Source organism: Budorcas taxicolor, chromosome 16 (genome assembly GCF_023091745.1).
Source record: "Budorcas taxicolor isolate Tak-1 chromosome 16, Takin1.1, whole genome shotgun sequence".
NCBI lineage: Eukaryota > Metazoa > Chordata > Mammalia > Artiodactyla > Bovidae > Budorcas > Budorcas taxicolor.
The window spans coordinates 29,833,185-29,849,250 of NC_068925.1; the positions used below are offsets into that span (position 1 = coordinate 29,833,185).

General features: G+C 52.2%; 2 protein-coding genes across 6 annotated transcripts in view; one reads left to right on the forward strand and one right to left on the reverse strand.

The window, feature by feature from the left end:
* Positions 1-11,987, forward strand: part of EPHX1 (epoxide hydrolase 1) — a 37,894-nt gene extending 25,907 nt beyond the window's left edge. For both annotated transcript variants that reach the window (XM_052654289.1, XM_052654290.1), the window contains exons 4-9: positions 2,726-2,953; positions 3,525-3,654; positions 4,182-4,387; positions 6,740-6,848; positions 10,750-10,866; positions 11,481-11,987. In XM_052654289.1, coding sequence (XP_052510249.1) covers positions 2,726-2,953; positions 3,525-3,654; positions 4,182-4,387; positions 6,740-6,848; positions 10,750-10,866; positions 11,481-11,682 — 992 coding nt within the window. In that variant the 3' untranslated portion in view covers positions 11,683-11,987. The remainder of the gene's footprint in view (positions 1-2,725; positions 2,954-3,524; positions 3,655-4,181; positions 4,388-6,739; positions 6,849-10,749; positions 10,867-11,480) is intronic.
* Positions 11,988-12,513: 526 nt separating this feature from the next.
* The window catches only part of TMEM63A (transmembrane protein 63A), a 36,331-nt gene continuing 32,778 nt past the window's right edge, over positions 12,514-16,066 (reverse strand). For 3 of the 4 annotated variants that reach the window (XM_052654286.1, XM_052654284.1, XM_052654287.1), the window contains 3 exons: positions 15,341-15,456; positions 14,920-14,982; positions 12,514-13,481 (listed from right to left, as the gene is read on the reverse strand). In XM_052654286.1, coding sequence (XP_052510246.1) covers positions 13,317-13,481; positions 14,920-14,982; positions 15,341-15,456 — 344 coding nt within the window. In that variant the 3' untranslated portion in view covers positions 12,514-13,316. Of the gene's footprint in view, positions 13,482-14,919; positions 14,983-15,340; positions 15,523-16,066 lie in introns of those variants that run through there. The other variant, XM_052654288.1, reaches the window with a different exon arrangement.

Here is a 16,066-nt window from a genome sequence, read left to right on the forward strand (position 1 = left end):
TAATCTCTCACACGAATCTGTGTGTTCCAAAGGAGTTAACATTAACTACTAAAATCAACTTTAGGAGTAAATTTAGCAGCATAGAAGGACACCCAGGATATATTGTTAAGTGGGAAAAAAAAAATGAGGTTCCAAAATTAGAATGTATGTAGGGTTCTATTTTTGTTAAAGGCAAGTTATGTTCTCTGTTTTTAAAAACGTATGAAACTGTCATAGCCGAGGAGGAGCCTAAGGAGACTTGACAGCTAAATGTAACGTGGTGTCCTGGATAGGATCCTGGAATAGAAAAAGGGACACTGGGTAAAAACTAAGGAAATCTGAGTAATACTCCACTGTATGTGTGTATGTACCAGTATTATTCAGTCTTTAAAAGGAAGGAAATCTCATAAGATGTGATGACATGGACGAACCTCGAGGATATTACGATAAGTGAAATAAGCCAGTCACAGAAGGGGCAAAGGTTGCATGATTCCACTTATATGAGATATCTAAAATTGTTGCGCTCATAGAAGCGGAGAGTAGGATGGTGGCTGCCAAGGGCTGGGAGGTGGGGAACTATAGAATTACTAATTACCGGGTATAAAGTTTCAGTTATCTAAGACGAGTAAATTCTAAGTATGGTGAAGAAAACGGCAACCCATGGACAGAGGAACCTGGCGGGCTACAGTCCATGGGGTCTCAAAAGAGTTGGACACAACTCAGTGACTGGATACACACACGCAACACACACGCGAATTCTAAGGAGCCACTGAATGACACTGTACCTGTAGATAGCAACACTGTACACCGTGCAACACACTTAAAACTGTGGAAAAAAAGGCAAAAAAAAAAACCCTTTGTGAAGACAATAGGTCTTGTGTTAAATGTTCCTACCACCACTTAAAACTTAAAAAAAAACTAAGGAAATCTGAATACATAAAATATGAACTTTTAGTTATTAATGTATCAGTGCTGGCTCATGCGTTATAGTAAATGTACATCCTAACACGAGATGTTAATAGTAGGGGAGACTAAATATGGGTATATGGGAACTTCCAGTACTAGCTCCACTATTTTTCTATACATCTAAAATTGTCCCCAAATTAAAAAATTATTTTAAGATGTTGGACGGGTAACACAGTGTTCTCTTCAGATCATGAGATTACATGTGATTCCCCGCCCCCAGCTTTTGATTTATCTTTGTTTGCTGTTTCCTACAGAAAGCACGTATTATTTGTAGAGTGAATAAACCACAGACCTTGCTGTCAATGCCAGCCCTCATGGTGGAGGTGTGACAGCCTCCCTGGCCTTGTTTGCTATGAACACCCACTTGCTTGGGAAGAGACTGTTTTCAAAGGGACTCCAGGGGCGGGGAGGGGGCCTGGAATCCATTCACCCATCTTTGGCCAGGGTGCTGTTTCAATGCCCAGCACTCTACCTTAAAATAATTTTCTCCACTTAAAAAAAAAGTTACGAAAAAAAAAAAAAGAAAGAAAAAAAAAAGTTATGCATATGTCCATTGTAGAAAAATTTTAAAGTTTATATAACCACAAAAAAGACTATGATTTGCTTGAAATTCTGTTGCTCAGAAAGGACTACTTTTTACATTTTTGTAGTTTATCTTTTCAGACTTTAAAATTCCTACACACACCATATAAATATATGCATACATGTAACTATTTACAGAAATTGGGTCATACCATGGATCTGGCTTCATAGTTTGCTTTTACCACTTAGCAACATATACAGGACTGATTTCCATATTCAATGCACACGGACACTGTCATTTTAGATGACTCTATTGTATTACAGGGACTCTACTGTATTACAGTGTACTGTGTGATCATAGCTCAGGCATGTCTGACTCTGCAACCCCGTGGACTGTGGCCCACCAGGCTCCTCTGTCCATGGGATTTTTCCAGGCAAGAGTAGTGGAGTGAGGTGCCATTTCCTCCTCCAGGGGATCTTCCCAACCTGTGTCTCTTGCATCTCCTGTGTTGGCAGGCAGATTCTTTACCACTAGCATCACCTGGGAAGTCCCTTACAGTGTACTGTTAAACTATAATTTGTTTCATTCTCTGCTGCTGCTGCTGCTAAGTCACTTCAGTCATGTCCGACTCCGTGCGACCCCATAGACGGCAGCTCACCAGGCTCCCCCATCCCTGGGATTCTCCAGGCAAGAACACTGGAGTGGGTTGCCATTTCCTTCTCCAATGCATGAAGGTGAAAAATGAAAGTGAAGTTGCTCAGTCGTGTCCGACTCTTAGCGACCTGCAGCCTATCAGGCTCCTCCATCCATGAGATTTTCCAGGCAAGAATACTGGAGTGGGGTGCCATTGCCTTCTCCAGTTTCATTCTCTACTGCTGGATATATAGGGCTACCTGCCCCCTCCACAATTTGTAAATTATTAAACAATGAATACGTTGAGCGTTGCCAGCAACAGTTTGAGAGCAGCCTGGCCCAGCCTCACAGACAGCTCACGTTCTCACCTGCAGGGCCACAGCAGTCCATCACTTGCAGGTGGTTGGGAGTAAGCCCCCTGGGGCGTCTGGAGCTCAGCGTAAGCGTTCAACCAGCGCCACTGGTGGTGACTGTGGTCGGCACCCGTGAGGCACCCGGGGTGGCAGCACCATGGTCCCGCTCAGGCGGGCGCAAAGCCTGACTGGCTGCCCCGAGAGCTGCGACGGCAGCCTCCCCCACCACAGGGCCCTCTCCCCCAGCCCTGGCTGTGTCCTGTCCCCCCAGGGCTGGACATCCACTTCATCCACGTGAAGCCCCCCAACCTCCCCTCCGGCCAAACCCCAAAGCCCTTGCTGATGGTGCACGGCTGGCCTGGCTCCTTCTACGAGTTTTATAAGATCATCCCGCTCCTGACTGACCCCAAGAACCACGGCCTGAGTGATGAGCATGTTTTTGAAGTCATCTGTCCATCCATTCCTGGCTACGGCTTCTCCGAGGCATCCTCCAAGAAGGGTATGGGGCTGCTGCGGGCCGGGCACCTGCCCCAGGGTGGGGAGCCGGCTTCCTTCAGAGCCCGAGGGAGCTGGGGGGAGGGGAGGGTCTGAGCCCTGAGGAAAGAGAAGCAATGGGGATGATTTGATTGTCAAAGGGCCAGTGTGTCTTCTCAGGATTTGAGGGGCATGGCGGGCCAGGGACCGGGCAGAGTCATGACTGTCCAGAGTGGGCTCAGGGCCTGGATGCTCGTGTCCTTGGGAGCTGCCCACTCGGGGCGGGTCCACATCTGGACTCTGTTATTCCGGGCCAGCAAGGTGGACTAAGCACTGCACACAGTGTGGACCCATGGACCCTCAGCAGGGCTGGCCTCACCGTCTCCTGCACCCAGGCTAGCACCAGGAGCACTGCCTCTGGGCACTGGGCACCCCACCCTTGGGCCCCAGGATTCCTTCTCACCCACTCTGAGCTGCTCTCCCCTCAGCCTAGGGCAGGGTGGGCGGGGAGGGGGGTGGTGGTGAGAAATCGCAAAGGTCTCTGGCAGGACCAAAGGTGTGACCTCCCATGATTCTTCTCTCCCCTTAACAACCAGGCTTCAACTCAGTGGCCACTGCCAGGATCTTTTATAAGCTGATGCTGCAGTTGGGCTTCCAGAAATTCTATATTCAAGGCGGGGACTGGGGGGCCCTGATCTGCACCAACATGGCCCAGCTGGTGCCCAGGTGAGGGTGGCTGTCAGGCGTTCTGTGTATGTATGCAGGTGTGTGTGCATAGCCCATGCGAGGTGAATGTCTGCGTAGGGAGGAAGGTTGGGCACAGTGTCTGAGGCTCGGCACAGCAGCCACGCGGGCGGGATGTTTGTGGGCCCAGGGGAGATAAGGGAGGGTCCCTGTCACTCAGTTCTGCCTGGGGCAGTTCAACACAGATCCTCCCTCCCTCTGGTGTCACACAGGACTGGTGACTCTGGGCCAGTTGCCCAGGCAGGGAGAGCCAGCTAGAGGAGGGTGACAGTCAGGGAGTAGCCTTTTCTGATGGACCAAGTCCTGGAAGAGAGCTGACCAGAACTTTGTAGAACCTATATTTTCTCCCCAGCCTGCTCCTTCACCTCATGTGGTCACCCGAGGGGGCAGATGCTGATGGGGGCTGGCCCTGTGCTCCCCAGCTCTGTGGTTTCTTCCTCCTCCGTCTCCCCCCCAACTTCCCCATCCTTGATGGCACCCAGGCTCACCTGACCCTTCTCTGCCCCCAGCCACATCAAGGGCCTGCACTTGAACATGGCTTTGATTTTAAGAAATTTCTACACCCTGACCCTTCCTCTGGGACGGTGTTTCGGGGGGCTTCTCGGTTATACCGAGAGAGACATGGAGCTGATATACCCCTTTAAGAAGATCTTCTTCAGCTTACTGAGGGAGAGCGGCTACATGCACATCCAGAGCACCAAGCCGGACACTGTGGGTGAGTGCGCAGGCGCAAGGCACCTGGCTCAGCGGTGGGGGGTGGGGGTGAGGTTACATCCAATCCATTCAGCAAGGCTCCCAACCAGCGGGGGAAGCCTCACCTACCCTGGGAACACTGCTTATGGGGTGAAAACCTCTTGTGAGGGACTCAGAGCTCTTTCCACCCTTACGCTGCCTGGCCAAATTCCTGAACAGCTTCACTGAGCAGAATCAGCATTCCTAGTGACTTTGACCCCTGGTCCCTCTACCCATGAGTCCTACAGGGAGAAGCCTAGAGATGGACAGAGGAGGGGGTAAGACAAAGCCTAGTGTTTATCAGTTCTGGGACTGTGGGAAGAGGGGGGTGCCCCAGGGCTGGGAGAGCTCCCCAATTCAGTGAGGGAAGACAGCACAGATGGAGCTTCTGCCATCAGGGCCCTGTTAAGGGATATTTTTTTTAAGGTATCAATCATATAGCTATACTAATGTGGCGGGGCATACTATATATCTTTGTCAATAAAGTAATTTCCAAATTCTAAAAAAAATTTTTTTAAAGATAAAATCATAAAAATACATGAACACGTCAAAATTTTATTTAACTAACTAAAGCAATTAGTAACATGCAAAATAGAACAGTTCAAAGGCATTTAGGAACACTAAAATAAATTGGCTAATAGATACAAAGCTTGTCAAAATCTACAGGGTAATAATCAAGTATATCTCCACTGGATTTTTTTTTATTCAGGTTTATTGAGATATAATTGACATACAGCACTGTATACATGTAAGGTGTACAGCATAATGATTTCTGTAAAATGATTGCCACAATAAGTTTACATCCAACATCTCATATAGATTAAAAACTTAAAATTTTTTGTAACCTTGTGAATAGAAATTCACTTGCTTCTCTATGAACTAGACTCACTTGCATTACTGTTAGTTTTCAACAATTTGCAGACCTGTAAAATATCTGTAAGACAAGGGAAGAAAGGCCCCCTTGAAGGGTCCACTAGAAACTCCTTGAACCCCACTCAGAGGACACCCAGGAATTATTTTGCCGTGGTCTTTTAGAGTTTCCATGACAGTCCATACTCACACACCTTGGGCAGCTCACGGTAATAAGAACAGTGTTTTATAGAACCAGTTTTCTCCCTCTGATTATAAAAGTAACCCATGTTCAATGTCAAAAAATCGAAAGATGCAAAAAAGCTCAAAACAGACAATCACCTATAACCTCGTTTCCTACCTCTCCTCTCCCAGGCCTTCAGAAGAACTGGTAACATTTTGACTGATGCATTTTCACAAATGGAATCTGTCCATACAACCAGCATTCATTTAAGAAACAGAGCGTGACCCACCAGCCCAAAAGCCCCCTGCACCCTCTTCTGGGTACTGCCCCCCACGCCTAGGGCAGCCACCCTCCTGACCTGACAGATGGATTGCTTTTGCTGCTTTTTATACTTTGTATGCATTGGGATCCTCCAATAGGTGCTCTTTTGAGTCTGGCTTCTTTAGCTGAATATTTTACTCATGAGATCCATCCATGCCGTTTTTAAAAAGGATTTATTTTTTAAAGAACAATTTTATTTATTTTGGGCCGTGCTGGGTCCTCGTTGCTCTGCGGGCTTTTCTCTATCTAATTGCGGCCAGCGGGGGCGCCTCTCTGGTTGCGGTGTGCAGGCTTGTTCCGGTGGCTTCTCTCACTACGGCGCACAGGCTCTCTAGGACAGGCGGGCTTCAGGAGCGTGGCATGTGGGCTCAGTAGTTGCAGCTTCCAGGCTCTGGAGCACAGGCTCAGTAGTTGTGGGGCACGCAGGCTTAGCTGCTCCTTGGCATGTGGGGTCTTCCTGGACCAAGGATGGAACCCGTGTCTCCTGCATTGGCAGGCGGATTCTTCACCATTCAGGGAAGCCCCCATCCATCCATTTTTAATGCTTGCTTTATCGTTGGGCCTATGAGTGGATTGATATTTATTTACAACTGATTCCCTATTTTGGGCTTTTGGGTTGTTTCTAATTTTTCGCTAATCACAGAATAGAAATTTTAAAAAAACCACTTTTTAAAAAGAGCATTTATATATATTTCTCATTTGGATCCTACAAAACCTGGAGTCATAGTCTCTGGTTTAAAGGAAGCTGCCCATATAGCATATGGATATCAATGAAGTAGTGGGTGAAGTGTTATCCCTTTTTGTCAGGTAAGGATTCCAAGGCCCAGGGTTAAGGAAGTGAGGTGCAGGAGCAGGGCAGAGCTGTGCTCTGACACAGGCTTCCTGTCCACACTGCTGTTCTGTGGGGCCAGCACCACCCCTCTTGCTGGCAAGCTCTCTGGTCCCAGCCCTGAGTCGCTCCCTTGCTTCTTCCCCCACTAGGCTGTGCTCTGAATGACTCTCCTGTGGGACTGGCTGCCTATATTCTAGAGAAGTTTTCTACCTGGACCAATTCAGAATTCCGAGACTTGGAGGATGGAGGCCTAGAGAGGTAAGACCCCATCCACCCCTGCCTGCTGTCAGCTTACCTTCCTCACCCACCTCCCTTCTCACCGATTTCATCTCTGGTTGCTCTGAGTGGGATCATCATCAAGTTCCATCTGTTGTCGGGTGTCCCACAGATCCTCAGCCTGTGACCAACCCAGCCCCAATTTTTGGATGAGGAAGCTGAGGCCCAGAGAGGTCTAGCTGTGCAATGGAGATACAAAAAATAGGATGCAGGGCTCAAGACGGTTCTGTTTGCTAAACAGCCTCCTGGGATCAAGGAGTCCGGAGGGCAGCAAGAGCCTCTTTGTCACTAAGACATGAGAGCAGCCCAAGGACCGTCCCTCCCGAATCCTGGATGAGCCTGACATCATGGCTGTATGCCTGCATCATTTTTGGAAGCTGGTCCTACAGGGTGGCTACAGAAAATGTGGGGAGGCCATCCTGTCTCCTGGAACCTTAAAGGCTGCAGCCTGTACGGTACATGATTCCCAGGTCCCTGACCTGATTCGAGCTTCATCAAGGTTGGCCCTGATCCACCTGCTCCAGGGCCCAGCCCTTTTTTTACTCCTTCAGAGACACTCAGAGCACCAGTGTCTAATATGTGAGAAGGAGTGTATGGATCTGGCCCCAGAAGTAGGGACTTGGTAAGCCATGCCCAAGACCTAAAACAGCACTGAGCATGTACTAAGTGAAATGAAGTGCAAGTCACCCAGTCATGTCCAACTCTTTAAGACCCCATGGACTGTAGCCTCCCAGGCTCCTCTGTCCATAGAATTTTCCAGGTAAGAATACTAGAGTGGATTGCCATTTCCTTCTCCAGGGGATCTTGCCAACCCAGGGATTGAACCCAGGTCTCCTGCATTGCAGGCAGGTTCTTTACCATTTCAGCCACCAGCTGGTAAAGGTGGGCATATAGTAGGTGCTCCACAAATAGTTGTCTGATGAAATGAACTCTAAAGATACATGCAAAGGACTGTGGGGGCGCAGAGAAAGGGGGATTCACTTTAAGAGACAGGGAGGGGAAATGACGGAGAATCTGTTTGACCTGGGCCTTAAAGGATGAATAGGAGTTTGACAGGTGGAAAGGGTGGAAGAAGGGAATATAGGCAAAGAGAAAAGCAGAAGCAGAAGTTGGATTGATTAAAATGAATGGTGTACTTGGAAGGGGTAATTTGTCCCCAGGCTGGCGCAAATACAATGGGGCCAGACCTACAGATGGATCCTCGAAGAGCCTCTCATGGGATCTGTCTCCCCAGTCCCACACAGGGCAGCACCCAAGGGTTGATGGGATGCCACTAAGAGCACCTTGGCAAGGGGTCTGGCCCTGCTCCTTGCACACGAATACCTGGAACTGGGTATGAGGCCAACCAGACTGCCTGCGGGCTGCCCCCTGCAGTTTCTGCCCACCTGCGTGCCTGGAGAACCAAAGCTTCGAGCAGCAGACAAACATGATCAGATCTGTGTTCTAGAAAGATCGCTAGCTGCAGGAGGGTAGAAATGGTTGCTGTGGTAGTTTTCAAGCTGTGCTTGGAGCTGCAGGGGAGGGGGAAGCACTTGGCCAACTCGCTAAAAGCCAGTTCCCAAGTGTAAGTGCTTCTTGTAACGGTTCAGCTTTTATTGACTGGTTTTAATTTTGTTATCAAAACTGCGTTTTGAAAATGTTCGTTTTATCTCTATCCCTGCTTCATGCTGCCGTGGCTAGAGATCTAGCATTTCAGAGACGAGGGACTGAGGGCTAAGAGAAATATAATCCCTGAATACGAAGGTGTCTTATGAAGATGTTGTCTCTGAGAAGCCTCTTTTCTTACTTTATTTTCATATTTAACATTAATACCGTCTTCTGTCCCCCTCCTGTGCCCCTCAGATTCTCCTTTCTCTGCTCCTGTCTCAGGCTGCACTAGTTGGGAGCAGGGCAGAGGTGAATTGAACATTCCTTAGATTGCAGTTCTGAGGATAAAAATATGATTGACCAACTGTATCTAAATAGCTGAAGCAAACAAGTACACTTAGCCAACTGACCTTTGACCGTTTTTTGGCAAATTGGCTTCTGCCGAATCAACTCAGTTCATTGCCTGGAGCTGAGGAGCCTTGCAGGCGGAGGAGCAAATGTTCTGTAGTCCAGGCATGAGTATGGGGTGGATATGTAGGAGCAAAGGCAGTGCGCTTGGAAGGGATGCCAAGAGGCTGAGCTGGTTTCTGTCACAGACAGGCCGAGTGGGAGATGCTGGCAGGATGCCCGGGCAGGGGTGTCCACTTGGTAGCTGGGCTCACAGATCTGGAGCTTTAGGTGAGGGGTCGAATTGGAGCAGCTCTTCCCACTGTGTTCTCGGTGAGTTAGTAGTTGGAGTCTCAGGGCAGATCTCCTCAAGACAGAGCACAGCAGAGCAGCGTCCAGGGGTGCTGGGAGGAGCCTTACTGGCTCCAGAAGAGAGTCTGGGAGGACAGACCTAGGGAGAAGACCCTCCCCACGAGGCCTGGGCAGCAAGGATAGTTCGGTGCGCAGAGTGAGGAGGCGTGGGAGAGCAGGGAAGGGAGGGAGGGAAGGCCTGGGGACAGTGTGGGAGGTGAGTGGCGTTTGGGCCTGAAGAGGCAGGTGGAGGGATTTAGGACTCAGGACAAGGGAGCAACAGCTCCCCCTGAGCCCCGAATCAGGAATCTACCAGGGAACGGCCTGGGGGGTGAGGGGGGAGGGCAGTTAGGGACGGCTGCTCCATGAACTTAGACTTCCTCACAGAGGAAGGTGGGTGCACGGGAGGCTGTGGGTGGGCACACGGCTGTTGGGACCCTCTGAGGACGTGGCAACTGAGGTTGGTAAGCATGGCTGTCAGGAGGGCTGGAGTCCCCTTGGGTCTGTGGGCTGTAGGGGTGTTCAAGGTGGCAGAGGGCCCCCAGGAAAAAGACCCTGAAGGGGTGAGTGCATGTCAGGGAAGCTAGAGGGGCTGAGGAGTGGTGGGTGGTTATTCCAGGAGACAAGGACAGAGGCTGGCGAATAGAAGCTGAGTTTGGGAGAGCAGTGAGGAAATGGAGGCCCAGGAGGCATGGCCCATGGGTCGCAGCCGCTGACGTGGGCAGAGGGGGAGGTCATGGAGAGTTCCGGGCTGTGGACGCAGGCTGGGCTGAGTGGCCCGTACCGACTGGAAAGGGCGACGGCCCAAGGGGTGGGCGGGCCGGAGAGGGTGTGGAGCTTTCCAGAGTCCACAGGCCACGTGCTCTAACAACAGGTACCAAATGATTATTTCCTCCCAGAGTGGGGGCCCTGAAGTCTGGGTGGGCTTCACCTGCTCAGCAGTTCCCAGGCTAGAGAAGAAAAGGGGTATCCTGTGCTGAGCATGTTGGGGAGGGTCTCTGCGGGGCCCACGGCTCCTTCCTGGGGTGACAGGTTTGGCAGGAGGTAAGCTGGGGGCTGGTGAATATAAATGCCCCAGCAGCTGCTGACCCTGCCTGCTTCTCCTGGTGCCAGGGTCCCAAAGGCTGCCCGGAGACCAGGTTCTGCTCAGGACTGGTCAGGGGTAGGCCTGCACTGAGGGGTGGGCTGAGCAGAGGCTGCAGCACCCTCCCCACAGACCACTCAGCAGTGACCAGCCAAGCTCCTGGTTCGGTTGACCACACCTGCTTCTTCCCATCTGGCCTGAACCTTTGCAGGCAGGTCAGGGAGGGGGTTGGCCGATACCACCCAGGATGACAGGCTGCCTTGTACGTGCTCATCATTCTACATTACCTGTCTTCACGGTGACTGGTGACCTTGGACCAGGCCTGCCTGTAGCACAGGGAAAAATAAGGTCACTGAGTGGGCGGTGAGGCCCCAAGAGGGGTGCCAGGTGGGCACAGCACTGACACATAGTTTGAAAGTGGCAGCTCTCAGGCGCTCCTGGCACTGAGCGTGGCCTTCCGGTCTCCTCTCCCAGGAAGTTCTCCCTGGACGACCTGCTGACGGGCATCATGCTCTACTGGACAACGGGCACCATCACCTCCTCCCAGCGCTTCTACAAGGAGAACCTGGCGCAGGTCAATAAACATGAGACGTAAGTCCAGCTGAGCCCGGAAAGGGGCTTCTGGGGAGGGTGCCCCTGAGACAGAGAGCCAGGGGGTGGCCTGCTTGGACTCAAAGGAGGACATTTGATATGGAAAAGTGCAGCCAAGCCTTGGGTGTGCACCAGGTGTGTAGAATAGGAACACAATTTAAAGGAGGTCAGGGGTGCTGGGCCTCTCTTTAGAATTAGCTCACAGACAGAAGCTAATGAAGGGAGACAGCAGCTCCCTTTGCTGCCAGGCCTGGTCCCCAAACATCCCCAGGGGCTCCCCCAGGGCCAAGGCTAGCCTTAGGTGGCACAATGGTTCGGGAACCCCTTGCCAGATCTCATAGGGAGACCCTCAGGCAGCAGCAAAGGGAAAAAGGAGCAAAGGTGGGAGGTGGAGCCTGTTCCCACCTCAGCCACACTTTCCAGCTGGGGCAGTGCTTCCAGAAAAGAGGGCCCTTATGGGATTGGAGCTGAGGTGGGTGCTTAAAACCTAGGTCTGTCCTTTTATGGATCCATGTGGCTGCGCGAATTTGACCCCCACCCCCAGCTCCCTGAACCCCGGCTGTGCGGGAGAGCCGGCCCGGCCTCCCCCTCAGTGAGATCTCTGTCTTTTCCAGGCTGAAGGTGTACGTGCCCACGGGCTTTGCTGCCTTCCCCTGTGAGCTGATACACTTTCCAGAAAAGTGGGTGAAGACCAAGTACCCAAAACTCATCTCTTATTCCTACATGCCCCGTGGGGGCCACTTTGCCGCCTTTGAGGAGCCAGAGCTGCTCGCCCAGGACATCCGCAAGTTCGTGGGGCTGCAGGAGCAGCAGTGACCCCGGCGGAGCCTGGCTGTCACCTCCCCGGCAGCCCCTGCCCTAGCATGGCAGGCTCCCTCCTGACACCCGCCCTTTTACAGAGAAGTCCCTGGTCTCCCAGCCCAGCTCCCAGTAGCAGTGGGGCTGGCAAGGAGCCCACTCCCCATCTCTGGTCCTCTGTGGGGAGAGATGCCCCTGTCCCCAGGAATGTGTTTGCTGCTGTCCCCTGCCCATGCTGGGACCCCCAAGCTCACCCTTCCACGCAAACTCCCCACGCACTTGCTAAGCAACATGGCTTGGATGATAAATGATTTTTCTTCTAAGAGTGGCTGGAACAAGTGACTTGCTGAGCCCCGATCCCACATAGGGTGCCCCTTCCCGCCGAGCTGGCAAGCCTGCAGCCTGTGTTGGGGCGATGTCCCATTCCACTCTTGCTGGGAGGCACGATGGACTGTTGGGGGAACCAAGAGGCCACTCTGCCCATCCGGGTCCCCGCCAGGGGCAGCTCAGAGCAGAGGCAGCGAGGCCAAGTGACTACTGGGGACCCTCACGGCCTGCTTCAGCGATTGGAGGCAGCCTCCCAGCTCTCCCCACCCGCACCCATCATGCAGGCTTGTGCCTCTGGCGCCCCCTGGAGGCAGCTTCTCCAGCAAGTGCCCAAAGAAGCCTTGCAGCCATGGGGTCTGGTCGGGAGAGAAAGGCAAGAGGCTGCGCCCCTCCTTCTGTGGGTATAGTTCTCTCTTGGCTTCAAGGAGGCCCTGAGCACTGTTCCTTCTGGAGGGAACAGACAGATGGAATCAAGGGCTTCAGATGGAGCCGCATGCACTGATGTGAAGAGGCAGGGAAGGCTGTATCTCTGCAGTCTGGCTGAGTGGGCACTTTATTAGTGGTCCTCATGGTCCCTGCCACTCCAGGTGACCCCGACCCAGCCACTATGTCACTGGCAACATGAAGGAAAAAAAAAACCCTGGTGGTGATGTGGAGAAGCCTGCTGAAGCCTGCTGCAGCCTGGCGCTGGCCCACAACTCCTCCTGCTTCCTGCAACTCACTCCCGGGGTGGGGGCAGGGGTGGGAAGGGTCCAGTACCCGTGAGGGGAAGCTGGGATGGACCTGGATCACCATAAGGAACCCATCTCAGGCCTGTGGCTGCTGCAGCCTCTTTGGTTATCGGTGGTATGTGTGTGTGCCCGGAGAGGGATGGGCACTGTCTGGATGCTCAGAGGCAGAAGGTCTTCCACACGGTGCAGCCCCCTCTTGCTTGATTCTGTCACCACACTCGTGGGTTGGAGGGACACAGTTTCAACACATGATCCTGCTAAAAATCACCAGGGCCATCATCCCACCCACAGAGCTGGGGGCTTGTGCAGGAGGGGGACTTAGAAAGAAATAGAACCTCAGGCGAGCAAGTGAGAGTCCAGGTCTGCACTTGCGCCCAAAAGAACCCCACCTGATGGCAGTCCCGCCTCCCTGCTCAGCCAAGGGCCAGAGCCCCTTTCTGCTTTCATCTCTTTAGGCTGGCTGTGCTTAAAGCAGGTGGCAAGAAGTCCTGAACTTGGTTGAGCTCAAGGGCCAGCCACCTCTCCACCTGTGTCTCTTCACCTCCTGACTCTCCAGGGCCCCGAGCCTGGACCAGCCCAGCAGTTCCCCAGCTCTCAGTCCTCCTGGTCGGCAGCTGCCACACTGTCCTCTGGGCTCTGTGCCAGACACTGCCCTGCAACAGTCCCGCTGATGTTGTTGATGGCGCCATAGGTCTGCTGCTGTGGAGACAGGGCTGTTTTCTCTGAGGATGAGCTGTTCAGAATCCGGGGCACGTAGGGCTGCCAACAAATGGGAGTGTTAGTGCTTGGGAGGGCTGGGCACGAGATTCCAGACCCCATTCTCCCCCTACTGTCCCAACTCCCTCCAGCAGGAAGACACACAGAATTCTCATAAAGGACACATAAAGAAACAACATCAGCTTAGGACATGAGGACCTAAAAGACAGCAACTAGCACATTCTCCCAGCAGCCAGAGCAAATCAGAAAGCACAGCCACTTGGTCTCAAGGTCCTAGAGAAGAAAGCACACCTCTTTCTCAGAGGAGACAAAACATCCTCAATTCTAGAGCAACTTTTTATAGGAATCAGGTCTATCAACACAGGACAGGTTTAGAATGCTGTCAGTGGGACTTCTGTGTAGCTGAGCGAATCTATGTAGGCTGTGCTTCCTCTCAATCCCAGACTCTGGCTGCCAACCCCAAACCAGGCTGAGAATGAGGGGTTTATATCCGCCACCTGCCATGTCTGGCAGGTACACTCAAGAGTTGTACCTCTGGGCAATGACTCTTCCTGAAACCTCCGGGGCTGATCCAAGGACAGACACTGATAAGAGTGCCTGACACGTGGGAGGGAGCCATCGCAAAGAACACTGCTACTGACCCAGATCGGCACTGTCCTAGCCCTGTCGGTCAGCCCCAGCCCGATCTGCCAGGCCAGCAGCCATAGCTCTGGGAGCTTGGGGCTCCATTCTCCTTTCCCAAGCCCAGCATAGGGGCAGGACCCTGGAGGCCAGGAACGGGGAGAACGAGGAAGAAAAGAAGTCCTGGTATCTTTCTAACAGTGCCCTCCTCCAAAGCAGGTGCCATGCTCATCTATTGAATTCAGAGAGTTAGTGTGACACCCTCTTCATGCCTCATGAAGCACCTCACATAGGCAGGTGCTGATGAAATGCTCTGATAAATCTTCATCAAACCACAGGGCCTTGTGAAATGGCTTCAGTAAAGGCCCAAACTCACCAAGCATTAAACATGCAGAGAAGGAAAGAGATGAGGGGTTGAGGGGTGGGAGGGAGGCTCCAGAGGGAGGGGGTATATGTGTACTTACAGCTGATGCACACTGTTGTCCAGCAGAAACTAACCCAATATTGTAAAGTAACGATCCCCCAATTGAAAAATCAACAGCAGCAGCAGCAACAACAAAACCTCACCAAGCATGAAATATGCAGAGAAGGAAAGTGAGCAGGGAACTGAAACTGAGGGGGACGAGTATGTATCGTGGTAAAACTAATTATCTTCTCGGTGATGGATGTGGCTTCACACATGCAAGAGAAAACATCCGGAGGGACCAGGGATTCCTTCTCAAATGACATTAATTCAGAAACCCTCCTGCCACATGATCAGGGGACTTCTGTCTTAAGAGAGAAGATCAAAGCGTGTTTGCGAGGCCCATCTGGCTGGGCCTGTGCAGGTGCTCAGCGCTCGGGTGAGAAACACACTTACTGTGAATGGTGGAGGTACGTGGGCCCCCGCCTCATTGCCTTTGTCACTCGCCGATTCTTCTGTCTGCAGATAACAGCAAAAACTTGCAATGATAAACATAACCGATCTTTCTGAACTAACACCCTCTAAACAAACAGACTATTGACACCCAGAATAATAGTACCAGCTGTCACAAAGCTACCAGCAGCAGCCCAAGAGAGGATGGGGTGGCAGGGGGAAGGCAGCGTAGGGAGCAGGGAAGCGGGAGGGCGGGGAAGCTACACATCACAGCCAACTACCCACGCCTTCCCCGTGGATAAATAAAATCTGGAGAGGGCTGCTGATCTGTTGCTATGGGAAGAGGTGGAAGAGAGCTGGAGGATGAACCCAACCATCTTCTGCCAGACTCTGGCGGGGCAGCGATCGGGGAGAGGCCCTTTACCTTGTAGTTGAGAGGGCTGAGGTGCCTGAAGCATCCAAAGCAGGTATATGCCAAGCAGACCAGGATGGTGAGCAGCAGCACCAGGAAGGTAAACAGGGTGAGGGGAGCCTTCAGACCTGGGAACAAAGGGATGCCAGCCTTGATGGAGGGAGGTCACACCTGCTGCACAAACTGTTGTGTGGCTTCTCCCTCAGGCCAAAAATAAAAGAGAAGACATCATTCCCACCCCCTTCCCACCATCTCCAGCAGCTGGGACGCTGTCTTCACCCCCAGGGGCACACAGTGATGCACTGAATAGCTGCCATCATCCCGGGTCAATTTCGGACACTGGGGCACTGAGTCAATGGCAAGAGGTCAACCTCCTTGCTGGGTTGGTTCCCTCTAGTCTCCAGTGCCCTGGGCAGAGTCAGGCATCTCTTCTGCATTTTCCTTTTTCCCAAGAGTAGCAGTTTTCCCTCCTGCCTGCCCCTACCTCCTCCACACTGTGACATGTGAGGACCCTAAAAGAATCACGTGGACAAACTTCCCTCTCTCCTGCGGTCCGGTCCCTTCATCTTCCCTGTAAGGCTGTCTGGGGCAATGGACCTGGCCTTCCCCAGCTTACAGCTGACCTCAGGAGCTTGGAACTGGGTTGTCAGTGCTGCACCCAATCAGTCCTCACGCTGGGGTACCACCGTCTGATTGGACACCGAGTTGATGCTCTTAAAGCAGTGAGAGATTTGACTG